The sequence below is a fragment of the Vitis riparia genome, chromosome 3, assembly GCF_004353265.1.
Source record: "Vitis riparia cultivar Riparia Gloire de Montpellier isolate 1030 chromosome 3, EGFV_Vit.rip_1.0, whole genome shotgun sequence".
In the NCBI taxonomy this organism is placed as follows: domain Eukaryota; kingdom Viridiplantae; phylum Streptophyta; class Magnoliopsida; order Vitales; family Vitaceae; genus Vitis; species Vitis riparia.
The window spans coordinates 2,099,173-2,125,911 of NC_048433.1; the positions used below are offsets into that span (position 1 = coordinate 2,099,173).

A 26,739-nucleotide genomic window follows, 5' to 3' on the forward strand; every position below is an offset into this window, starting at 1 on the left:
TTTTCACTAGTTTTTTTTTAAAAAGAAAAGAAAAATATAAGTATGTTTGATCATGTTTTTTTAAACTTGTTCTTATAAATTGTTTTTAAATTAAATAATGAAAAATAGTTTTTTAAAATAAGTTTTACAAAATATGACTAAATGGAGCCTTAGTTGTTGATGATATTTCCGAACTTTCTTCACCTTTTTATTATATGGAAAATAAGAACTTTTTTAATATGTATTTTCTTAATTTTTTAAAATTTATTCATGTTTAATTTAAATTATTAAGTATATTTACTAAAGTAACTTAATAATGTAATTTAAAGTCAAAAATGATTTTAATAAATTAAGTTAATAATTTAATAATATTCAATCAATTAAGTATAATTTAATTTAAAATGATTAAACATTGAATATTAAGTTTTACGGAATGTATCCAATTTGGCTCAATAGAAAGATAAAATCCCTTTGCCCAAACCGTCATGGAAAAACATAATTATGTACCTATAATTTCCCTAAAAATAAATAAATAAAATAAAATAAAAGTTAAATTATCGTAAAGTAAAATGTCCATTTGCAAACAAATTTCAAACTTGGGGTAAAAATTAAGAGGCCAAAACGAAAAATACAAAACAATAGGGACACAGTTGCAAAAAGCACAAAATTCTGGTAACTTTTCGGTCTTTCATGGCTTCTCTGCGACTCTTCAACTCCTCCATTTCATGAAAATCACATTTTAGACCAGTATACCACGAACCCTCCGAAACCTAATTTTATTCGAAGTCAACGAAAAAGTCATCCAAATCAATGGCCAGGAGAGCCCTCCCCATCGTCAAGCAACTCGTCGGCCGGTCATCGTTCGATCCCCACCCTCTCCTAGGGTTAGGGTCCCGATCCGTGACCTACATGCCTCGTCCTGGAGACGGCTCTCCGCGCGCCGTCACTCTGATCCCCGGAGACGGCATCGGGCCTCTGGTCACGGGCGCCGTCGAGCAGGTCATGGAGGCGATGCACGCGCCGGTGTACTTCGAGAAGTACGAGATTCACGGGGATATGAAGACGGTGCCACCGGAGGTGATGGAGTCGATTCACAAGAACAAGGTGTGTTTGAAGGGAGGTTTGTCGACGCCGGTGGGCGGTGGTGTGAATTCGTTGAATGTTCAGCTGAGGAAGGAGCTCGACCTTTATGCCTCGCTTGTGAATTGCTGCAATTTGCCTGGTTTGCCGACGCGGCACAATGATGTTGATATTGTTGTGGTGAGGGAGAACACGGAGGGCGAGTACGCTGGGCTTGAGCACGAGGTCGTTCCCGGCGTGGTCGAAAGCCTTAAGGTAACGTCTGTTTGGATGTCTAGAGAACTGGTGGAACATAAAAGAAAATAGACTTTTGGTTCTGTTTTGGTAAGAAAAAAAATATAAAATGCGACCCCTAAAATGCTTAAAATTTTAGTTTTTTCCCCCTCTTATTACATTTTTTCATTAACTTAATTTGTCATTATGTTGATTTATTTTGTATTTCGTTGTTGATCATATAATTAGTATGGCTATGCATTTTGATTTTGAATTAATGGTTCGTCAGAGTTTGTCTTTTTCATAGTGCTTGTGATTAATCTGATAACAATGAATAGAAATGCTATCAAAAGAAATTCTACACTCATGAAAGTGAAAAAAAAAAAGGGGCTGTTGAGTAATGTCAATTATGGAACTAGTGCCATGTTCGATAACCTATTAGGGATTTGGGGAAATTATTTGAGGGTTTGGTCTGATTTTGGAGTAAATAGTTTATTGTATATTCTGAAAATATATTAGTAAGGATCTTTTTTTTTTTTTTTTTGATAGATAAACCCACAAAAATATATTAGAAAAAGGGTGCTTGAAAGGCGACCTGAAACATACAGGGAGTATACAAGAGTCACCTAAAAACAAGAAAAGACAAACACTCACCGACCCTCAACAAGAACCCAACCAGTCCACAAAGTTAATCAAAGATAAGGGACCTACAACTATAGAAGACTTAGCCCAGGAAAAGAGATTACAAATAAAGGAATTTTTCATTATTTGAATCGACAAGACCTCATTATAAAAAAACTATCATGTTTTTTTCCTTCCAAACCGTCCAAAATAAGCAAAAGAGGAGTTGCCCGCCAAACCTTTCTATGCTTCTTGTCCTTAAAGGAAGCACACCAACCTAAAAGAGTGTCTCTAACCGTAAACGGAAGGACCCAATTAACACCAAACAAAGAAAACACGAGATCCCACAAAACCTTCGCCTTGGAACAATGAACAAGAATGTGATTTATTGTCTCCTCTTCAGCACAACACAAAGAACATCTGTTAGCTAAAATCCAGTCCCTCCTCTTGAGTTGATCTTGAGTAAGAACCTTCCCCCATGAAGCTTCCCAAGCAAAAAAAACCCACCTTTGTAGGAACATCCGGACTCCAAATAATGCTCTACGGAAACGGGACTGCATAGCTATGATCAAGAGAATTATAAAGGGACTTTATAGTGAAAATCTCATTCTTCGTCCCTTTCCACACCATCTTATCCTCCACATCAGCATTTAGCCTTTTTCCTTGAATGGTCGAAAGGAATCTCTCCACCTCCTCCACCTCCCAATCATTGAAAGGTTTAGAGAAACGGGGAGTCTACCCTCCCTCTTCTCCCATTGAATCCCAACAGTCCGCTACCCACGCATCTTTAGAAACCGCTAATGCAAACAAGGAGGGAAATACCTCACAAAGGGAATTATTCCCGCACCAAATATCCTTCCAAAACCTCACCCTTTTGCCATCCCCCACAGAGAAGGAAACATTATTGAGCAGCAACAAACCTTCATTACTGATTTCCTTCCAAAGCCCCACCCCATAGCCCTTCCTTACCCCACGAGAACTCCACCCTCCTCTTTCTTTCCCAAACTTCCTACTCATTATAAGCTTCCAATAGGAATCCCTTTCAACCACAAAACGCCTACTCCATTTGCACAGAAGGGCCCTATTGAGAGTAGAAAGATTTCTAATCCCCAATTCACCCTTCTTTTTATGAGAACAAACAACAACCCACTTTACAAGATGGGGCCTCTTCTCCAACACTCCCCCTCCCTAAAGAAAATCCCTTTGAGTTTTCTCAAGTCTTAATTTAACCACTTTTGGCATACATAACAAGGACATGAGGTAGGTTGGCATACTCGCCAAAGTGTTTCGAATGTGAGTGATTCTTCTTCCCTTAGAAATGAACTGCCTCTTCCACAAGGCAAGTCTCTTCCACTCCGTCCCACACCACCACTGACTTATGCGGAGCACCCAAAGGGAGCCCCAAATAAGTGGAAGAGAGAGATCCCACTTTGCAGTCAAGTTCAGCAGCTAATAACTCAACATTCTCTACTCTACCCACCAACAAAATTTCACTTTTGTTCAAATTAATACACATACTAGAAGTGGCTTCAAACCACAGTAACAACCAACTTAAAAAAAGTCAATTGCTCTTGGGAATCCTCACAAAAGACCAACGTATCATCAGCAAACAGCAGGTGCGAAACTTGGATCCCAATGCCATCCCTTCCCCTTATCCTGCAGCTTGTTAGAAAACCCCCTCTTACTGCTTTGTTAATGAGGCTACTTAAAGCCTCCATTCCTAAAACAAAAAGGTAAGGGGAAAGGAGGTCTCCTTGCCTTAACCCCCTAGTGCTCCGGAAAAAATCGATTGGATAACCGTTAATCAGAACAGAAAACGAGGCAGTGGATATGCACCATCTAATCCAGCCAGCCCATTTCTCCCCAAAACCCATTTTTTGCATCACTGTCAGCAAAAAAATCCCAATTAATATGATCGTAGGCCTTCTCTAAATCCAATATACACAACACCCCACTTTCCTTTCTTTTCAGCAAGGAGTCTATGGCCTCATTAGCAATTAAAGTAACATCGAGAATTTGCCTTTCTTCAACAAAAGCATTTTGGGATGAAAACACCACCTTTCCCACTACATTTTTTAATCTATTAGCTAAGACCTTAGTAAGCAGCTTGTATAGTCCTTCCATCAAACTGATGGGTCTAAAATCTCTCAAATCTTCAGCCCCGCCTTTGTTTGGGATTAAAACTAGGAAGGTGGTGTTCAGGCTTCTGACAAATTTTCCCCTCTCAAAAAAATCTTTGAAAAAAATCCATGATCTCATCTTTGACGAAATCCCAACAGAATTTCCAGAAGGCAAGGGGAAACCCATTCGGACCAGGGGCCTTATCCCCATTCAGATCTGAAAGAGCCGAAGATACCTCTTCCACAAAAAAGATCTCCTCCAACATGGTTGCCTCTTCAACCCCAATACTGTCAAACTCAAGACTGTTCAAACAAGGGCGCCAACCACCAGGATCCGATAATAGATTCTGATAGGCCCTCACCACACCCCTCTGAATATCATGATCTTCTGACAGCCAGGTGCCATTGACTTTAATATTTTTCAAGCAATTCCTCCTTTTGTTAGAGTTTGCCATCTTGTGAAAAAATCCCATGTTTTTATTGCCTTCCTTCAACCATGTTTCTCTTGATTTTTGTCTCCACGAAATCTCCTCGATAAGCGCCCAATTCTTGAAATCCTCTGTAGCCTCCTTTCTAGCCTCTAATTCCTGCTCGTTTAAAACTCTTAGCCGCTCCTAATCATCCCAAAAAGACACTTTGTCCAGAGCCAACCTCTTGTTCATCCCCACTTTTCCAAACACTTCCATGTTCCAACCCTTCAACTTAATTTTTAAAGCCTTTAATTTTTCTGTCAGGATAAAACTATAGGACCCGCTATAGTTGAAACCTTGCCACTAGCCCTTTAGCAGCTCCTTAAACCCCTCCTCCTTTAACCACATATTCTCAAACCGAAACGGGATTGGACCTCTCCTCACCCCACCCTCATCTAACAGAATTGGGAAATGATCCGACACTGGTCTTGGGAGAGAACATTGGATCGCCCCATTGAAATGATTCTCTCAATCCTCCGATATCAGAAAGCGATCTAGTCTAGACCTGGAATGACCATTTAGCCCTCCACTCCATGTAAACGACCCCCCATGAAGAGGCAAATCTCTTAAAGCCAACTCCTCAATCACCTCCGAAAATCTTCTCATGGTTCCAATAATTCTTCCTTCTCTACTATGCTCGCTGGGAAATCTAACCACGTTAAAGTCCCCTCCAATACACCAAGGATCAGACCACAACCCTCGAATGACACCTAACTCTTCCTAAAACAACTCTCTATACCGTTTCATGGTAGGTCCGTACGTCCTTGTAAAGGTCCACAAGAAGCCATCCTTGCAATTTCTAAAACGACACGAAATTGAGAAGAGACCCACCTCCATGCCTACTAACTCCAGAACTCTATTATCCCAAAAAACTACCACCCCACCAGCAGCCCCCCTTGCATTCATAGCACCCTAACCTAAGAATCTTCCCACTCCAAGACTGTGAACAATCCCCAGGGACATATCTTGAATTTTGGTCTCCTGCAGACACACCAAATCCACTCTTTGCAACCTGATCAAAGCCTTAATAACCTTCTTTTTATTTCTATCATTGGTCCCTCTAACATTCCAAGATAAAATCTTTATCTTCATCTAAGGTTCGAGATTCTAGCCTCACCTTCTCTAACCAGAGATTTCTCCTTTCTCGTGCCATTATAATTGATGAACCACTCCAATTTTTTCAATTCACGATCAAACTTAGTGGCCCCCGAGATTCCCTTCTTAATATATTGCTCTCTTCTTCTCTTGGTCCTTAGGAGCCGATTCAAAATTTCGCCTTCAAAACCTTCCGTCGAAAAACCCAGAAACTTGCTGAACCTCGCCAAGTAGCTACTGTCCCATCAACATCCTTTACCATCCAGATCCTGTAACAAATCCTCAATTCCCCCCCCCCCCCCTCTTCCTTTCCTTCACCACCCAAGGACTTCTCCCTCTCCGTGACCAACTCCACATTGTTGCCATCTGCTAGAATAATACTCAGAGGAAGCTGCTCCTCTCCATCAATCACAGAGGCCAAACCAGCAAAGGCCCCCTTTTTCACCCCAACCCGGTCAAACCCAGATGAAAGAGTAGAAGAAGAGAGCTCCCGACCCCCCACAGAAAGCGACGAAGTTTCGACATACCTGGAAGCTTCATTGCATAGCGCTTCATTAGTCATCGACCCCCTTTTCACCACCGCAGAGACTTCCATTGGCAACGCAACTCTCGTCATGCTGACAAAGGGATCAACGTCTCCACTTACGCCTCTCTCCTTGCTAATCGAGCTCACACTTTGTGCCCTAGGACGAATGACAGAAGACTCTTCCCCATATAAAACCCCTCCACCCACTGGTCAGAGCCTTCAGGCCTAAGGCCCACTCTCGTCGCCCCCTCTCTGCAGCCTTTCACAACGATTAAGTCATTGGGCCTGGAGTCTTGGCCTAAGCCCTCTTGTATTTCTTTTAAAGGGCCCTGGGGCTCCCTAAGTTCTTTTAAAGGGCCCTGGGTCTCCTCAAGTTCTAAAACGTTGAGCCCAAAACGAAGGCCTTTTGGCCTAAGAACAGAAACGTCTATCCTTTTAAAAGAAGTCTCCCTGCCCCCTTTCACATGTCCATCAGCAGTACCTACCCTATCCTCCACAACAGTCTCTGCACCAGAGACCACAACAGGAGGGATGGAAGGAACACCTCCAATAGAAGACACGTCAAGTACTCCCCGCTGCAACCTTAATTGCTCCACCTTCTCCCTTTGACTCCCACAACCATAGTTTTAAAAGGCTCAAGGCGCACCAAGGCGCAAAGTAGTCCTGGAGCCTGAGGCGCAAGGCGCACCTAAGGCGCGGGCTTTAGTGAAGTGAGGCGCACCCTAATTTACTTATATATTTTCTCCTATTTTCCCTTATATATATATATTTTTTTCTTCTTCTTCTTCACTTCTCCAGCACGGCTGAGGCTAGGACACGATTGGGAGTGGTCTCGGGTTGAGAAAGACCAGAAAAGGGAGCTGGAATGGAGGAACAGGCCAAAACGGCGTCGTTTTGGCCTGTTTTTTTTTTTTAAAAGGAACAGGGTCCAAAACGACGTCGTTTTGGACCTTTCCTTTTAAATTAAAAGGGGCCAAAATGACGCCGTTTTGAACCCTGTTCTTTTAAAAGAACAGGGACCAAAACGATGCCGTTTGGTCCCACAAATTAAAAAAAAAAAATTAGGGCTGAGGGTGTAGAGTTCTGCAACCCGACGGGAGGAAGAAGAAGAAGAAGAAGAAGAAGAAGAAGGAGAAGGAGAAGGAGAAAGAGGGGCGCGTACCTGGTCGGACCGTCGGAGGCGACTCAGGCGAGCGCCTCACGCCTTGTCGGAGGCGAGCGCCTTGCGCGCCTAAGCGGCGCCTTCCTGAAGGGGCGTCGCCTGCCTTCAGGCGAGGCGCCGGAGGGTGGCGTCGCGTCGCCCCGAGCCTAGGCGCGCCTTAGGCGCGCCTTTCACAACTATGCCCACAACAAAGAGCGCGTGATGTTCCACCATCTTCTTCTCCTACCCTTGAGCTGCCCTCCCCGTCGAGGCTTCCCGCCGACACCACCTGCGTGAACCAAGGTGAAGACTCCCACCAAAGTTGAAAGGAATAACATCCCGACCCCACAACAATGTGAGCAAAGTTGGGAAACTCCTTGTCCGCGAGCTTCACAAGGATCCGAGCCCACTGCAGCTCAGACGAAGAAACAAAGTCTTCATCCACTGCTACAAATCCTCTAGACCCATCACCAATTCTTTTAAACACCTCCGTACTCCATAGATGAAGTGGGAGCCCGACCACCCTTACCCAAACCTCGTTAGCAATGGAGTCCTTGCAGAGACATCCCACCTCAGGGTTCCATCTATCCAAAATAATAACATTTTCCTTTATATTTCTTAAGCCTCTAGCTAAAACACGCTCAGCCTCACTTGGCAACTCGAAGTCAAACAGCAAGAGACCTTTGCCTAACACAACAACCCTTAGATTCCCCTTTAAAGCCCAATGCTGCAAAGCCCAACTCCTTACGTACTCCAACTTAGGAAAAGGAGCTGAGTTAAAACCCCACTAGCCTACCAGACACTGTCTTAACTGATCTAACCTTCATCGCACTTCTCTTTCACCCACCTCTAACCAAACTGACTGGCCTACCCTTCCCGGGCTCGTCTTAACAACATCTGCGTAAGATTTTAGCTCCACCCCTTTCTCCCTCCACTGGACCTTTGAGCCCCCCTTCGCCCTCAACAAATCCTCTGGTCCTTTGGTTACCTGTAAGCCACCTGTTTGGGCCACACCAAGACCTCTCAACCTCACTGCCAAGGAATTCCATCCAAAAGAATGTCCCTTCCCTTCTGGAAAAATAATGCTGTACTTTTTTGATTCAATATCACGAACTAAGCAGAGAATGAACCTTCCTGCCTCATTCAAACGACGCTCCAATCTATACTTCCTATTCCCCTCCTCCCAGCCAATAACCCAATCTTGATTATTAACCTCTCTACAACAAGCTTCTACTCCATCCAGTAAGCAACGTAAACTAGCCTCCCTGAATCTAATCCAAGAGGAGACACCTTTGCTTCTCTCCCAAATGCAGCCTTTCAGCTTTCCTCCCAAATCCTCAACCAAAATCTCAAAGGATTTGGACTCCACCACAAAACAACAACTTCCACCCCTGGAATCCATCCTGCTCTCCCTAAATCAAGTATACATAGTATTGGAAGTATTGGCTGTTAAGCCCACAACTGATGTAAAACAATTACTGAGATCCTCTCAACATGAAAGCATGATTGTTATAAAACAATTAGTAAGGATCCAGGCATAGCTTTTCCCCCTTTCTGGGACATCTGCCAACGTTTTTATTTGTCTCAGTGATAATGCCGCTGACTTCTGCATCCAAAGGAATGTTTGTTCCTGCAGCATTTTGATTGTTTGATTTAGTTGTTCCTTCTCCTTAATGGTGGAGCTCTACATTTTTTTTAGATAGCATTATAAATTTAGTGTTTAAGATTTTTATAAAGTGTTCTTTTTCCGACAGTATGGAATTGTGTCTGTTTCTGATCCAGCTGCTTTGCTAGGTGATTACAAAGTTCTGCTCCGAACGAATTGCAAAATATGCCTTTGAGTATGCTTACCTAAACAACCGAAAGAAAGTGACAGCTGTGCACAAAGCCAACATTATGAAACTTGCAGACGGTCTCTTCTTAGAATCCTGTCGGGAAGTTGCGAAAAATTACCCCAGTATCGCATACAGCGAAATTATTGTGGATAACTGCTGCATGCAACTGGTTTCAAAGCCGGAGCAATTTGATGTCATGGTATGTGGCTTTGCAAATGGATTTATTTCATGGGAAACTTTTCCTTAGCCACTAATTCTGCTGATATTATTACTTGATATATGTTTGTATCTATAAACTGTAATCATGTGTATTTGTTGCTGATAAACCTTAACACATTAGTCCACAATTCCAAGAATTGATATGCTTCTTAGTAAATTTGGATGGGAGAATGCGTTCACAAATCAGTGCTTCTTTCTTTTTTGTGCAGAAGTGCTGTTAAGTCCCTTGTCCAGGCAAAAACTGTGTAACTGCTTAGTCTAAATTTATTGAATTGATTGGAAACTCATTCACTTTGTGGGGTTAGTTGGCGAAAACCATGCAATTGTTGTTTTAAACCTTTTGAACGAAAGAGAAGTTTGATTGTATGGTTGCTACCACGAAGGCGATGGCTGATATGCTTGATTTCTAGCAAAAACATGAGGTAAGATGTGATATACTATTGAGGCTATGCTGATTGAGGTTTGGAAAAAGAGGGTTGAGATCATGATTGATGCAGTTGATGAATGACTACACCTGTTTCTATGAGATATTTTTATCCAGTTTTCCCTTGTCATCGATGAAACATATAGGTGAATGGAAAAGGATCTCACAATCTTTTACCTTGACATTATGTTGTCAGGGAAGCTATGATTTCATTGATATTGACATGACACAATTAAATAATTTAATTTCCTTAGTTTTCCATCAAAGGCTATGACAAAATTCTAATGATCATTACAAATCTTGATTTGTGAAGTGCCATGGCCAGATTTACATCACCATAGGTGGCTGTTGTGACCAATGGTGTAAAAGTCCCTTCTGTTAAATTTTAGCAATAGCTCCAATGTCTTTGAACTTTTCTATATGACTACCAAAATGATACTATAGATGGATATGGAGTTTTACTTAGCAATAGCTTGTTGATGCATTATGGATAAGAAATATTAACATAGTGGATTCTGTCAATAGCATGATTGAGCATTACAAGCATAGGATTGTGTCTTTCTGAGGGAGTGAAAGCTCTCTGTCTCTCTGTCTCTCTTAAAAAAAGGGAGTTTTACTTAGCAATAGCTTGTTAATGCATTATGGATAAGAAATATTAACATAGTGGATTCTGTCAATAGCATAATTGAGCATTATAAGCATAGGATTGTGTCTTTCTGAAGCTGCAAAAGCTCTCTGTCTCTCTGTCTCTCTCTCTCTTAAAACCTTTTTTTTAAGTAACTTCTATTGAAGAGATAAATAGTAGGCTTTTCTTCTTTTACCCATAGAACAAGAAAGTTGAGGTTGTTCTTGTAAAAGAAATAGCAGGGTGTCTTTTTGGGGTATCTAGTTTAGGTGAGACTATTGTACTGATTTATGAAGTTCAAGAAGAAAATTAGAGAGAAAACTCGCATGATGCCAAATCCTCTCCATGATATAAGAGCACTGACACCTTCATTGTGGGTGGTGGTTTGATGCAAGATTTTTCGAGCAGAGGACCCAAGAGACCATTTTTGTGCTCATGGTAAAATCAAATCCAAAAGCATGGGATACTGTGTACTCATGCTTCACGTACTCTACTACTGAAGATGCAATGAGTGCAGCAGAAGCGCTTTCAAAGAAACTGGTCATAAAGGGTGTGACGCTCAAGCTGATGTGGGGTAAATCCTCAAAGCACCAGAACCAGAGTGAGAAGGTTGGACATGGCAAAGCTTGTTGTGGGATGCTGTGAAAGCCACATACTTCATATTGGTGTTAAATGTGCTGAATAATTAGCTATATTCACACAGAATTTTTTTTTTGATAAGTTAGTTTCACACAGAAAAATGTCCTACCTTATTAGTTGTTTCTTGTACTATATGCTTCTGGCCAATTAATGGTTTTGCATAACTTCAGAGTTGGTCCAACACTTCAATTATTTTCTGTCAATTGGTGATGGATGTGCTATGTTTTGCAGGTGACACCTAATCTTTATGGAAATCTGGTGGCAAATACTGCAGCTGGTATTGCAGGAGGCACTGGTGTCATGCCAGGAGGTACCTTTTCTTTTTGAATAATGAAAAACGAAAATAAATTAGTAGTGAAGAAGAGATTAGAAAAATGAAGGATAAGGAACCATGGGTTACCTTTCAGCAGCAGGCAAATGCTATTTTTTTAAAAAGATCAATGGATATAATCAGTCAGGGCTAGGAAGCTGAGTTGTCTGATAATTTATTATCTTATTTATCAACATTTTTTGAGGCCAATCCTTCCATCCCTAATCAGTTGCTTGATGATTGCAGGCAATGTGGGTGCTGATCATGCCATTTTTGAGCAAGGTGCTTCAGCAGGAAATGTTGGTAATGAAAAGATAGCACAGCAAAAGAAGGCAAATCCAGTGGCTTTGCTCCTCTCATCAGCCATGATGCTGAGGCATCTCCAATTTCCTTCATTTGCTGATCGACTAGAGACTGCTGTGAAAACTGTAATCTCAGAGGGCAAGTACAGGACAAAAGATCTTGGTGGGACAAGCACCACCCAGGAGGTTGTTGATGCTGTCATTGCAGCTCTAGACTGATGGATTTGTAAAAGGCGCAACGCAATTCTTGGACCTACCTCCTCGCTCGAGATCTTCCATTGGCCAGTATGATATCGGTTTCTTTCACATCATTTTTAGGTTCTCCTCCTGCAATCTGTCAGGAAAGTCTATATTCTTTTGAAATAATCTGAGTTAATCCTTGAAGTCAAGAAATGCTCAAATAAAAGCCCCCCTGAGAGTTTACTTGCTGCAATTTTCCATTGGATAAAAGTTCACATTGTTTCTCCTTTGGTGAGAGGAATGTAGTTTATACCAACTCTTAACTCATTTTATTTTATATGATTGCCTATGTAATTTAAGCAATAAAACGAAATACTGCTTATGGACTTGCTCACTTCTTAGCACTAACCTCCTTGAGTGTCCTATAGAATGATTGAGGTCTTCTTTTGTGTCACTCCATCAATATGCATGTATCGTTGTTCTGCAGCTGAAGGCCTGTACTAGCAAGTTGATCGTAGCTATCATCCAAGGCTAAAATTTCTATACCGGTAAGTAGGTTTTCTGCAATACTACTTTGAGAAAACTACTATTTGAGACTTGATTGTGTGCTACTTGTTTAGGTGCTCTGAGGTTGGAATTTAATTTGGGTCGAGAGGCCTTTCCTCCCTTTGGTGAAGGGCCACACACACATGCATGCACACATATATATATATATATATATAGGTGCTCTGAAGTCGGAATTTAATTTGGGTCGAAAGGCCTTTCCTCCCTTTGGTAAAGGGACATGCCTGCGTGTACACACACATTTATATATATATATGTAACCTTTTATGGGTAAGTTGCTATTTAAAAAGATTTTTATACATAAAAGTAACAAAATTGTCTAAACAAAGCAGAAGACTTACTAAACAATATGACTCAATAATTTATGATCATTAAACCAATCATCACAACCTTCAATGAACCTTACGTAACCCATGTAATTTATAATCATCAAACCCATCATCACAACCTCCAATGAACGAAAACCAAACAAATTTACATCCATGTTAATTTTATTGATGATGGTCATTGAAATATTTATAGATTACATGATATAGTAGTGCTACAATGATACTATATTAGCTAATACATTAAAAATACTCGACAAATAAAATTTTATTTTGAAATTTGCATTTTTCCAATGCGTGGTATGCATGGAATTCTCTGCATGTAGACTATACGTAGACAGTAGAAGGAATCCACCGTCTACAAGTTGAAGTAAAACTATATATAATCTCATATGTAGCCGCCCACGAGTTGAAGTAAACTATGCATTGGTGCATGTAGCCGTCCTTGGCTTGTTAGTTATTATTTGACCAATCTCCGAGGAGGAAAGCAGAAAACAAGCCAACAAAAGAGAGAGAAGGTCATTTGATGAAAATCTAAATAATGATATAAGTTACAAAACAATAGAATATATATATATATATATATATAATAGAAAGAAATTGAATCGAATTTGATATAAAGTAATGAAACTTAAATGTATATATAAGGTGACTTCGATGATCACACATTTCGATACTTATCAAATTATTCAAATCCTATAATTTGCAAGGTGAAACAAAGTCCCATATCAAATTAGAGATTGATTTTAATACTATTTTATAATGAATCAATCTCAACTATATATGTAGTTATTCTCCTCTCAAGATCCGATGCCTAAGGAAGTGGGTCATTATAAGTGGTATTAAAGTCAATCTTTGATCTTAATGTGAGCATCTATTTGTCCAACCTCACATGAGGTGTTTGTGTATTTAACTTAACAATTTTATGGGATACGACAAAGACGTTGTCTTTACATGATGGGTGATTGTGATTATCTCGTATTAGTTAGAGAAAGAAGTTCCTAACACTAAAAATATATTGAGCTTTGTTTTAAAGACGTTGTGAAGTCATGATGATCAATTTAGCTTTAAAACAAATAATATTTGCATAGAAAAAAGTTGGTCATTAGACATGATATTAGAGTCGATCTTTAACCCAATGTGAGACTTTGTTTAACCTTACAAGGAGTGTTTATTTGTTTTAGTAATCTCGCACTCTTATAAAACAACAATAAGAATAATATGTCTATATATATGGAGGGAGGGGGAGGGTAGTAGTTTTGCAATCTCGTGAAACACAACGAGAAAAATATGTCTATACAGGGGAGGGGGTGGTTGAGATATATATCTACGTCGATTATGGGAAGAAAGTTTTGACACCAAATAAGACACTTTCACCTCCATAGGAAAGACTTCTTCGATCTCTTGCTCCAAAGATAACAATTCCTACATTCTCATTCTCAAGATTCAACATTATTCCTTGAAACAACTCTTTCAATACCATTGCCTCTTGAGGAGAATTGACAATGAAGAAATAAGGAGATTTTGCCTCACTAGACACTTAAACTTGAATTGATCGTTAGTCTTGTTTTGTGGAAAACTGACAAATGAATAAAAAAAAATTCTCTTTAGACAACAAAGACAAAATAACAACCTAATAGGAATTCCTCAAAATAAGTATGGATTCTTCTTAATTATGAAAATAATTTTTAAAGTTATAAGAGTCAATCGGGCTTAAAGCAAATAATATCTACATGGAATGAGGCAAATCATTACAAATGATATCATGACAATTTTGGATTTGGTGACTTTGCCTGTATAACCTTGTGAGAAGTGTTTGTCTAGTAGAACGACTTTGTAATTCATGGGACACGTATAACATAATGTGGACATTGTATCTGCATAAAGGTTAAATATGATTTCTTATATCAAATAGGTGAAAAAAAAATCATGATGCTACATATTTGGTAAACTTCTTTTAGCTGTATAATTAAAATACGAAAGAATCATTAGGTTTAGAACGGACAAAAACTTCATAATAAATAATGCAACTTCCAAAACAATATTTATTAAAAAAAATTAATAAAACTTTTTATTATGTTTGCTTTAAGAAAAGAATTAAAGGAAAAAAAAATAATTTGTTCATGTTTTTCCCATTATATTATTTTTCCTCACATTTTCACTCAAAATTTCCAACAACTAAAAAGTTTACATATCTCAATCCTCCCACTTCAAGAACAAAAACAAAAGGGTTCATATCTCCAAAATCTTCCCGTTAAAAAATTAGAATTCAACTTCAAAAGTTTTATCATTACTAGAAAGTAAAAGTAGAAAAAATGCCAAACAAGTTACACAATCTAGCTTGTATCTGATTGAGATAGCAATAAATAATTTAGATCGAGTAGGTTGGAGTGGGCATCTCCTAAATCCACAATGTGAACAATCCTTAGAAACCATTTGAAGACATCATTTGAAAGTGAGATCAATTTATGTTTCAAGTAAATTAATCATGGTCACTATCAAACAATCATTTTCTAATTAACCTATTTATTGTACATTATCTTGAATCAAACAATCAACCTAAAAGAAAAAATCATTGGACATAATCTTGAACTTCATCATAGATGGAGATGGTCAAATCTTTTGAGCAATGACTTTTGCTTCATTAACAAAAATATTTTCCACTAACACTAAAAATATTATAAATATATCATGGGAACAATTATTTATGAATTATAAACAAATCTAATCATATGATAAAGTTTAATCATCTACATCTTTTGATTGTTAAGTGGCCATTGAAAAAAGTTGGGAAGACAAAGTACTAACTACTAACATTGAATCCACTATTGTACGATTTTCAAGATGATAACAAGCACTATTTCATATTTTTTTTTAAATGTAATGATGTAAGACATTTTTGTTCCTTTCTTTTTTGTTCCAAAGTGTGACACGAGTGGGCCACTCCTCCATAGGAATTATATATATATATATATATATATATATATATATATATATATATATATATATATATATATATATAACATAGCATCTTATAAGGAAAGCTCCAAATAATTGCCGTAATATTGATTTGGTATGTGTGCCAGTACAGAGAAATTTGACCAAAATATGGACAAAATTTCTGAAAATTTTAATTCATGTTGGTTTTGGGTTATAAGGTTTCCTAACATGCAATCACCCACTAAAGATCATTTATAAAACTTGGAAGAGTTTTTAAGGCACCAAAAACCCTTTTTTATTAGTAAAATTAGTAAGGAGAAAAATGAAAAATAATTATATATTAAATTCAATTTTGAAAAGGATATTAAATGTAAACATGTGTAGCCCGGGGGCTGCGCACCCATGGTGGCAGGATGGGCCTTGGCATTTTTCTCTTCTTTATATGGGATTCCATGGCCTATGACACACATCACACATCTCAATGGAGAGGAAGGTAGCCATCATAGGAGCTGGCATCAGTGGCCTCCTTGCCTGCAAGTATACCCTCTCCAAAGGCTTCACACCGGTTGTTTTCGAGTCCCGGAGCAGCATCGGCGGAGTATGGAGGAAGACACTCGAGACTACAAAGCTCCAAACACCCAAACCATTCTACCAGTTCTCAGATTTCCCATGGCCATCTTCAGTGGAAGAAGAGTTCCCTAACCAGTTCCAATTGTTCGATTATCTGCAGTCCTATGCTTGCCATTTCGACTTGCTCAGGCACATCAAGTTCAATAGTAAGGTGGTGAGTATCGAGTATGAAGGGGCTTCAGATGAAGAGATGCAGGCATGGGAGCTGTGGGGAGGCAATGGTGAGGCGTTCAGCTCTAAAGGGAAATGGAACCTTACTGTGACCGACACACAGATCCTTTCAACTGAGGTATATATATGATTATATGTATATACATATTCATTTCATTACTGTGCTTGTGAATAAATAGTACTAAAGATTCATGTGGAAACTGCTATAAATTGCTGACATATACTAAAATATTGGATTCTTCGATGAAATTTATGTGACACAGGTTCACCAAGTGGACTTTGTTATTCTCTGCATTGGACGGTTCACCGATGTTCCAAACATCCCAGAATTTCCCCCCGGTAAAGGCCCAGAGGCGTTCCATGGAAAGGTGATACATTCCATGGAGTATTCCGCCATGGATTTTGCAAGCGCAGCAGAATTCATCAAAGGGAAACGAACAGCTGTGGTTGGTTTCCAGAAACATGCACTGGACATATCGATGGAGTGTTCAGCAGCAAATGGTGTGAGACAGATTCCGATTATGAATCAGATCCCAAGCTATTTTCATTTTACATGTGGATTGATTAGAAATGAGTGAATTTTCTTTGTAGGAGAGCAAAATCCATGCAGACTGTTATACAAGACTGAGCACTGGAACGTCCCTGATTATCAGCCATGGGGAGTGCCACTGGCTTATCTGTATTTTAGTCGCTTCTCAGAGCTTCTAGTTCATAAGCCTGGTGAAGGGTTCTTTCTGAGTCTCCTAGCAACCATTCTTTCACCTGTGGTATATATTTATAACTCTAGACTTACAAATGTGTTCCTGAAATCTGGAATTTTCGGTTTCTTAATTTTAAGCTATTTCTTGTGTAATCTTTCGACAGAGATGGGGATTCTCAAAGTGGGTGGAATCTCATATAAAGAAGAAGCTGTCCCTAGAAAAGTTTGGGATGGTACCAAAACATAGCTTTCTCAAAGAGATCAGCGCTTGTTTGATCTCAACAGTGCCAGAGGGGTTCTATGATAGAGTTGAAAAGGGAAGTATCATTTTGAAGAAAGCTCCAAAGTTTAGCTTCTGCGAACAAGGCATTGTGGTTGATGGCGAGATCACTCCTATAGAAACGGATTTGGTCATTCTGGCTACTGGATTCAAGGGAGAGAAGAAGCTAAAAGATATATTCGTGTCCCCCGCCTTCCAGGACTGCATCCTTGGGTCCCCAACTGCATCGGTTCCATTCTATAGGTACGATATCTCACATTTCTCACATTTACTGGTCCTACGTATCAATGGGTTCTTCTTAGTTTTATATATGCGTTTTAAGCTCACAAAAGTCTTCAAGTTTAAAACGAATAATATCTACACGATTAGGAATGAATTATTGTAAATGGTATCAAAATCAATACTTAACTCTGATACGAGTTTTTGTTTGTTCGATCCCAAGAATGACTATTTGTTTAACCTCACAATCCCAGAACACTGTGTTTGTATAGAGTTGATTGTGCTATATCACATTGGATAGAAGGAAAAATTCATAACTTATATATATGTATGACTTTATTTTAAAATTGTGAGAGTCCATTGAACCCAATGCAGACAATATTTAAATAGTAAGAAATGGATTATTACAATCCATTTATATGTAATTTGATCTTAAGGTTTTCAATGACGGTACTAATTAATTCACTTGTTTCACTTGACTAGGGAATGCATTAACCCTCGAATTCCACAGCTAGCGGTAATTGGATTCTCGGAGAGTATTTCAAACCTCTACACATCGGAGATGAGGTGCCGGTGGCTAGCAGAGCTTCTTGACAGCACATTCAAGCTGCCAAGCATTAAAGAGATGGAGAAAGATGCAGCAAGATGGGACAAGTATATGAAGCAATCCTCCGGCGAGTACTACCGGAGATCATGCATAGGTGCTCTGCATATCTGGTACAATGATCAACTCTGCAAGGACATGGGGTGGAACCCTAAGAGAAAGAAGGGATTTTTTGCAGAATTGTTTGAGCCTTATGTCCCAAGTGATTACTGCCCATCCTAAAACTGAAATTAACATTCAATTTCGTGTAAAGTCATGTGATGAAGCTCACTAGTAGAAAAGAATAAAGGAATTGGGGTCTGTTCCTTTCTGCCACAGTGCATTTGGAAGGAGAGGAATAAAAGAAGAGGTTTGAGTTATCTAGCCATATCCAGATTCAGTGAAGCATTAATTTGTTCTACTTACTGCAATCTTGGATTCAATTTGAGAGGGACTTTGGAGTGGTTCCGTGATTTTCATCTCCCTTGGGCTGTTTGGGTTACTGCAATCTTGTTCTACCTGAATTGGGCTCTTCCTATTCTAAGTACTTCACTAATCAATCTAGAGAAAAAACAATAAAGTGTGGGTATGGATATATTTTTTATACTTCTTGAGTAGGTGCTGCGAAGATGGGCTTTAGTTTTGCCGAGAGGGGTGGTGTTAAATCCCGTAAATTAACTTAATGACTTAAAGTAATTTAATAATTTAATTCAAATTATTAAGTAAATTAATAAGCATATTTGATAAAATAATTTAATGTGATAACTTAAAATAAAAAATAATTTTAAGTATTTAAGTCAAAATAGTTAACTTTATGAGAATATATTTAACCATCATAATTACAAATCTATGATTTATTTGTTATAGTAAGAATTTTAAGGTCATCTTATGTATCTAAAATGCTTTAAGTATTGATGAAATTAAATATTAGTTAAAATTAATAATGATAAATATTAATTATAATTAATGAAGATAAATATGTTAATTTGATAATTTAAAATAAATTTTGAGTTAATTTTATCAAACAACAAAAAATAAGTAATAAGTTTTAAGTTATTAACTTAAAAATAATTTAATTTAAAATTAATTTAAATTATTAAATAATAAATATTAAATTTTATCACATACTTGCTTATTTTTCAATTGATTTCCAATTCATATACAAACCATCCTGCTTTCAACTTCCTTCCACAAAATCGACACTTTCACTTTGTCTCAAAACTTAATAATCAGAAGGCCAAACCTATATTATTTTGTTGGAAAGTAAATTTGATTTAGAAAATTTCAAAACATTATAATTAGATTTAGTTTTTAAAAAGTTAAGGAGGATATTTTATTTTGACTAATTATTGTAGTTTCTATTTTTAAGTTTTGAAATTTTAAAAAGTTTCTATATTTTATTAATATGAGTTTTGATTTTGTTTAATATGAGTATTTATAAATAAGAGATTATATATGAATAAGAAAAAGTAATGAAATACAATAAAGTTTTTAACTCTCCCCAATTTTATTTTTCCTATGTGTTTCTTTATTAATCTTATTACTCAAACAAATTGATATCATAGCTTATGCCCACCCAACATATTTATGTATATTAATTATTCACTAAATATCCTCTCACTTAGAGGTGTGATAGGTGCACCATCAACATCCACTATATATAAGTGGGTATTCACAAGGATCCAAATATCATAAATTGATAGAAAAAAAAATTAGACAAAAATTTCTATTAAAAAATATGGAATAAAAATATTAGAAAAACCCTAAAAATGATAAAAACAAAAAGGATAAAATTTATGACCTTGGGTAATAACATATACATTGATAAAAAAAAGTGGCTACCAAAGTATAAAAATAAAAAATTTAACAAATTAATATATAATTGAGTTTAGAAAGTGAAAAATGAAGATACCATAAAGATAAAATTTATTTCATTTAATTATATTGTTTGGAAATATATTGTATTTTAATATTTGAAACACATTGCATTTATAAAATATTTTAAATTTTACCTTAGAAAATATCTTTATATAATGTTTTAAAAAATTTTTTAAATTAATTAAAATTATTCAAATCTTAATTATTAATTAATTTATATGTACTTAACTTTCTACTAATTAAAATGATTGAAGATGTTGAAATTCTTTAATGAGTAATTAAATTTTTATTCATTTGTTTGGCGGATACAAAGAAATTTGGTAGAGGAGGACTTATTCTTCTCTTGGTTTGGAGAAACTATTTACAAGCTCCTTGATCATTGACAATGCTCAAAATCTTCATAAATGAATGAATTTTCATTTATTTTGGCAAGATACAATGAAGGTTTTTTGTGAAGGGAAGGCCCTCCTCTCTTAATATTAAAAAAAGAAGAAAATAGTGAATATATATATTTTAAATAGTGTTTTAATTATTAAATTATTTATTTTTAAAATATAAAAGGTAAATTTTATTTATTTAAATTAATATTTTTTAAATTATTTTTTAAAATAGTTTTTGAATTATTAATATAATTTTTGTTTATTTATAATTTAAAAATAGAATATAATATTTATTTTTTAATTATTTATAAAAGAGTTTAAAAAAGTAATAAAAATTCCAAATATGATTAAATAAGGATAAATTTATGGGTGTTGGCATATGAAAGAGCGGAGGAACAGAGACAAAAATAAGTTGTATATATTACTATTCATAGCCTTGTAACCAATTATAGGCATCACTTATCAAGCCCAAGCCCACTTGGGCTTGGGCCCGTGATTTTTCCGACTTCCACAGACAAGTACAGTTACAGGGTCCCACCAGTATTAATTTCATACAGCAGTCCGCTATCAACTGCAGGTAACCTGATAATTGCTATCCATGTAAATCAGGTTTAGCCCTAATATTATTACGTCGTATCCATGCTAAATCCATTTATTTTTAGGATAAATATCTATAAATTAATTATTTTATTTTTTTTCCTTATTTTTATATGTTTAAAAATAATAATTTAAAATAAATAATTTGACATATTTGTAAATATTTAAATTCATTATAATAATAAAAGTTATTTTTCTATAATTAATTTAAAAATTGGCAATAAATAATAATTAGGATTTTTAATTAGGTTTATTTGGTAAGAAAATGTTCGAGGGTAACTGTTATTTTTTTATTTTTTTCTGTTAAAAAATAATTATTTTAAGAATTAAAAAACACAAAATAAATAAAACTGGAAGGAACGATTCCCCAAGTCTACGTTGAGACCAGCTGTAACCTTTATTTTACATTCTGCCTCGTTTCTCATGCAAGATGTAGATCTAATTTATAGACTTACACTCAAGTAATTATTTTGTTTTATATTCTTCCTAAAAAAAAATAGGCTCACACCCGAAGATCTATAAATTAATATTATAAATAAATAAATAAATAAATAATTAATTAATTTGTGAAGTTACTAATTTGATCCCAATTAGGGAAGAAGAAGGGAATAAAGATTTGATCGAGGGTAGAGAGCATGCTTACCAACTCATCTCACCTAAAAAAATCTATATTTTGATATTTATAGAAGGAGAATAAAGTTTCCTCTCTTATACAACGAGATTAAGTGATGTGATGCACATCTAACATACCTAAATGGAGAGGAGGGTGGCCATAATCGGAGCAGGCATCAGTGGCCTCCTAGCCTGCAAGTATACCCTCTCCAAGGGCTATACTCCGGTTGTTTTCGAGTCCCGGAGCAGCATCGGCGGAGTTTGGACCCAGACTTTCGAGACTACAAAGCTCCAAACACCCAGATCCGTCTACCAGTTCTCAGACTTCCCATGGCCATCTTCTGTACCAGAGTTTCCTAACCATTCCCAAGTACTAGATTATATTGTCTCTTATGCTACCCACTTCAACTTGCTCCCCCACATCAAGTTTAACTCCGAAGTCCTCGGCATCGAGTATGGAGGCCCATCGGATGAAGAGGTGCAGGCATGGGAGCTCTGGAGCGGTACCGGTGAGCCCTTCAACTCTAAAGGGAAATGGAGCATTACAGTGAAGGACACAAACAGCCTTTCAACTGAGGTATACATATGATCATATAAAAAAGATAATATCATAGTCACATTGCTGATTTCCAGCCAGTTTGAGATTCATTGTTGGTCGTTTCAAGTAATATAGAGGCGTCATATATGAGCAGGTTTACCAAGTGGGCTTTGTTATCCTATGTGTTGGACAATACAGCGACGTTCCAAAGATCCCAGAATTTCCAGCAGGCAAAGGCCCAGAAGCGTTCCGTGGAAAGGTGATACATTCAATGGAGTATGCAGCCATGGATTTCGAGAGAGCAGCTGAATTCATCAAAGGGAAAAGAACAACCGTGGTTGGATTCCAGAAATCTGCGCTGGACATCGCAATGGAGTGCTCAGCAGCAAATGGTAAGAGATAGGTTCAGATTCCCATACTATTTTCATGTTTAGCTAGGTTGGCAATTCTGGACAAAATTCCTAAGTGTCCTCTAACTCGGCTTTCCTATTCCTATTCGGACTACTTGACTTTGAAGACTAAGACTTTGCTAAGAGACCGAGGTATGTAGTCGAGTGTGTGGTGATTGGATGTGAATCAACTCGGTTTTTAATCTTTAAATGTGTTAGAAAGTTGGGAAAAATGGTTTTTGGTGCAAGACTTTCATTCCTTTGTTTTTGGATCGTGTAGGGGTGGATCTATCCAACTAATGTTTTTTTGATCAAATATCAGCCATTAGATTAAGAGTTTCTTTTTACACTTTAAAAACCAATCTTCTATCATTTTCTGTGTAAAAAGACTGCTGAAAACGTGGGGAGAGCAGCCACACTCCAAGTGTTCTTCATTTTTTCATTTTTGCTTTCCTAATTTGGGGTTTTTGATTGCAAAGAAAATCCACTTCTCTTAATGTTTTCCAAACTAGTTTTCAATGGATTTTCTTGAGTAATAAATGGGTTGATTTATTACTCCATTCACATCTCAATCTCTCATTCTATTTGGGTTTGTGCAAAAACCCATTTTCTTCTTGTGTGGATTCAAGAAGAGGCCAAGATTGAGCTTGGTGCGAACTCCAAGCGTGCTCCAAAAGGAGAAGCTGAAAATGAAGGTACTAGTCAAGTATTCCGGGAAGGATTGGTTGGCTTAAGTTAGGTAAAACCTTGTACTCAGTTTTTATTCTTTATAGTGGAGTTTTCAATCGGTGATAGGCCCGTGGTTTTTGATATCTTCAAAGGTTTTCCACGTTAAAAATCCAATGTTCATTGTCTCTTTCTCTCACTCTATATTTTGATTTATTTTTTAGGAGTGTTGAAGCATTTGTATGTGTTTTGCATTTATAAATTGTTGGGAGAGTGTTGGTGCATACATTATAGCTTGTGGATGTTTTGCTTTGTTGAAAAGTTATTGGAAGAAAAAATTCTTGACATTAAGATAGTTTAAGGTTAGGTAATCTTTGTTGGAAGAATTTTTAAATTGTTCTACAATACCTATTCACCCCCCTCTAGGTGTAGTTCATTATTGAGATTCACATTTTCACATGTTAAACAAATAGGAAAAAAAAGAAAAAATCCGCATGTAGATTGAATAGAGAGGATTGAAATTTTTTGCAGGAGTGCTGAATCCATGCAGACTGTTATACAGGACCAAGCACTGGAGCATCCCGGATTCCTATCCATGGGGGGTGCCTCTAGCTTATCTGTATTTTAACCGCTTTGCGGAGCTTCTGGTTCACAAGCCTGGTGAAGGGTTCTTTCTGAGTCTCCTAGCTACCATTCTTTCACCTTTGGTACAACTCCATAGACTTACAAATATGTGCCTGAAATAGAATTAATTCTCAGTTAATTAAGCTATGTATATAATTAATTATTATGTAATCTTTGGACAGAAATGGGGGTTCTCAAAGTTTGTGGAAACCTATGTAAATCAGAAGCTGTCCCTGGCAAAGTTTGGGATGGTACCGGAGCAAAGTTTTCACAAAGACATCAGTTCTTGTTTGATATCATCAATGCCGGAGGAGTTCTATGATAGAGTTGAGAAGGGAAGCATCATTCTGAAGAAAGCTCCCAAGTTCAGCTTCTACAAAGAAGGCATTGTGGTTGACGGTGAGGCTTCACCTCTAGAGTCGGATTTGGTCATATTAGCAACAGGGTTCAAGGGAAATGAGAAGCTCAAAGACATATTTGTGTCCCCTACCTTTCAGAACCACATCATTGGCTCCCCAAATGCATCAATCCCACTCTTCAGGTTAGCATGATTATCTGAATTCGTCTGAAATTTTCTAAATGGAAGTCCATACAAATTTGAAGTATCATTTGTACTTCAGATTTTAGAACAAGACTGTCTTCTATTGAAATGATTATAGAAATGTTTTGAAATCTGAAAAACAATTTTCTTAAAACAGAAAATTGTTTTTGAGGACCAGTCCAAGCTAGAGAGGGTCGGTGTTGACTTTTCGTACCCAAACAAAATGTCATAAAATAATATTTAATTACAAAAAAAATGGAATTGAACTATGAACTGAAGGGACTTTCTTATTTGACTAGGCAATGCATTCATCCTCGAGTTCCACAACTAGCGATGATTGGATTCTCAGAGAGTGTTTCAAACTTGTACACGTCGGAGATGAGGAGCCGGTGGCTGGCGGAGTTTCTCGACGGCACATTCAAGCTACCAAACATTAAGGAGATGGAGAAAGATGCAGAAAGATGGGACCAGTACCTGAAGCGATACTCAGAGAAGCACTATCGGAGATCATGCATAACAGCTCTTCATATATGGTACAATGATCAACTCTGCAAGGACATGGGGTGGAACCCTAAGAGGAAGAAGGGGTTTTTTGCTGAATTGTTTGAGCCTTATGGTCCCCTGGATTACCGTCCAATATCTTGAAGTTAGTGAACGTGAATCGTCCACCACTTCATATCTACTTCAATAATGTGGTTTAAGTACAAAATACTCCATGTTGAAGGAAAGAAAAAAAATAAAATAATGGATGGTATTTTTCAAAGTTTTTAAAGGTGATGGCCTAAGGTGAGGCATTTTTGTGCCTATGAGGTGCGTAAGCCGAGACCCTCATTTTATAATTAATAAATATTTTATAATATATAAAAATTAAAAATAAAATAACATAAATTAAAAACATGAAAACAATCCATAGAATTATAAAAAAACCTAATTACTTGATTCATACTTTCACAATAGAAAATAAAGGCAATCATATTAATAGTTCCGAACAACCATAACCAAGTCACAAAATATCAAATAGAGTTCAACACATTGCTAGAACGTTTCAACTTAAATCATCATCTCTAATGACATTATCATCCTCATCCAATGTATCAATAGTTGGAAAGTTCCCACTATCAAACCTTCCCAACTCATCTAACTCCTCATCTTTATGAATTGGTGTCAAATTCAACTCATTTCCTTTGCCTTTGCCTCTACTTTTACCTAACATAAAGTATAAATTAGGTGTAAATATTATAAGTTCATTAATAAACTTAAAAAAATTTATTACTTAAAATTTTCAGTACTTACTTGCAAATTCATCATGTTTTCTTTTGTTGGAATGAGAAAAAACCATGTTGTGATCACGCTTGAGTCTCTTGGTTTTGGGATGACGCAATTCTAATGGCATCAACATTAAATAGTTCATTATCTTCAAGCCAACAAAGATCAAGCGGGAGGAGAAGATCTTCTTTTTCCGCAATCCACTCATCATCCAAATCAATCTCATCCACCAAAATCGAATTAACATTTTGTTTCCTTTGTAGACTTCGCTCTCTCAATCTAGTGTTGTACCTCACATACAATAGAGCATTTAACCTCTTATGTTCGAGTCTATTTCTCTTTTTGGTATGAATATACAAATAATAAAGAAACAAATTTATATATTAAAATTAAATTAAAGTTCTCTAACATTAGAATAAAAATGCATATACTAATTTTTTTTTTTTTAAATAGAAGTATCACCGATTCAAAAGTGCTCCACTTTCTCTCACATCTCGAAGCACTACAAGTGCGGCTAAGGACTCGAACAACAAACTTCTGCAACTTTGGTGTGGAACCCCCAAAACGCATCCACCAACTCATAGGACTTCTTAATCTTTGAGAATCAATTGCAATTCGGCTTCCAAATTCACTCATTGTTTGGTCATATGAATCCAATTGAATGTTAGCTTTTAAACGTTCTTGGTAATCCAACATCTTATCCATGCATTCAAATAATTCGTTCCTCACCTCATCCACATTAGTGAACTTATCTTCATAATGCAATTGCGGATTAAGATAATAACTTGCTGCATGTAAATGCTGATGAAGTTGTGGAGTCCATCTTGTATCTATTTTTCTCCAAATTGGGCCATATTTCCTCTCCATGCCCCCACAATTAAATGCATTTTTCTCCTTGGCTGAGTCCATCAACTCATAAATATAACCCATGGCTGGTATTTCCTCCGAATTAATCTCTCTTAAAACACTTACTAATGGAATAGTGGTCTTAATACAAAAAACAACACAAGGCCAAAAATTTGGATCAAACAATACTGTACTTCAAGCTTTTACACC

At 37.0% G+C, this 26,739-nt stretch overlaps 3 protein-coding genes across 4 annotated transcripts; all 3 read left to right on the plus strand.

Moving 5' to 3' along the window:
- The first annotated feature begins 685 nt into the window (after positions 1 to 685).
- LOC117911313 (isocitrate dehydrogenase [NAD] regulatory subunit 1, mitochondrial) lies at positions 686 to 12,177 on the plus strand. Of its 2 annotated transcripts, none has more exons than XM_034825635.1 (4): positions 686 to 1,314; positions 9,052 to 9,279; positions 11,219 to 11,297; positions 11,544 to 12,177. In XM_034825635.1, the coding sequence occupies exons 1-4, from the start codon at positions 790 to 792 to the stop codon at positions 11,816 to 11,818; spliced, it is 1,107 nt and encodes a 368-aa protein (XP_034681526.1). In that variant the 5' UTR covers positions 686 to 789; the 3' UTR covers positions 11,819 to 12,177. The 2 variants fall into 2 exon arrangements, with proteins under 2 accessions (XP_034681526.1, XP_034681525.1); XM_034825634.1 differs by having other exon boundaries at positions 687 to 1,314; positions 9,040 to 9,279.
- Positions 12,178 to 16,063: 3,886 nt separating this feature from the next.
- LOC117911497 (probable flavin-containing monooxygenase 1) lies at positions 16,064 to 18,580 on the plus strand. Its single transcript, XM_034825897.1, has 5 exons — positions 16,064 to 16,528; positions 16,674 to 16,911; positions 17,002 to 17,177; positions 17,275 to 17,633; positions 18,093 to 18,580. Exons 1-5 carry the CDS (start codon positions 16,091 to 16,093, stop codon positions 18,433 to 18,435), a joined length of 1,554 nt encoding a protein of 517 aa, XP_034681788.1. The 5' UTR covers positions 16,064 to 16,090; the 3' UTR covers positions 18,436 to 18,580.
- A 3,137-nt stretch (positions 18,581 to 21,717) lies between these two features.
- LOC117910897 (probable flavin-containing monooxygenase 1) lies at positions 21,718 to 25,072 on the plus strand. The gene is made up of 5 exons (XM_034825074.1): positions 21,718 to 22,236; positions 22,352 to 22,589; positions 23,784 to 23,959; positions 24,059 to 24,417; positions 24,717 to 25,072. The coding sequence occupies exons 1-5, from the start codon at positions 21,802 to 21,804 to the stop codon at positions 25,060 to 25,062; spliced, it is 1,554 nt and encodes a 517-aa protein (XP_034680965.1). The 5' UTR covers positions 21,718 to 21,801; the 3' UTR covers positions 25,063 to 25,072.
- Positions 25,073 to 26,739: the final 1,667 nt, after the last annotated feature.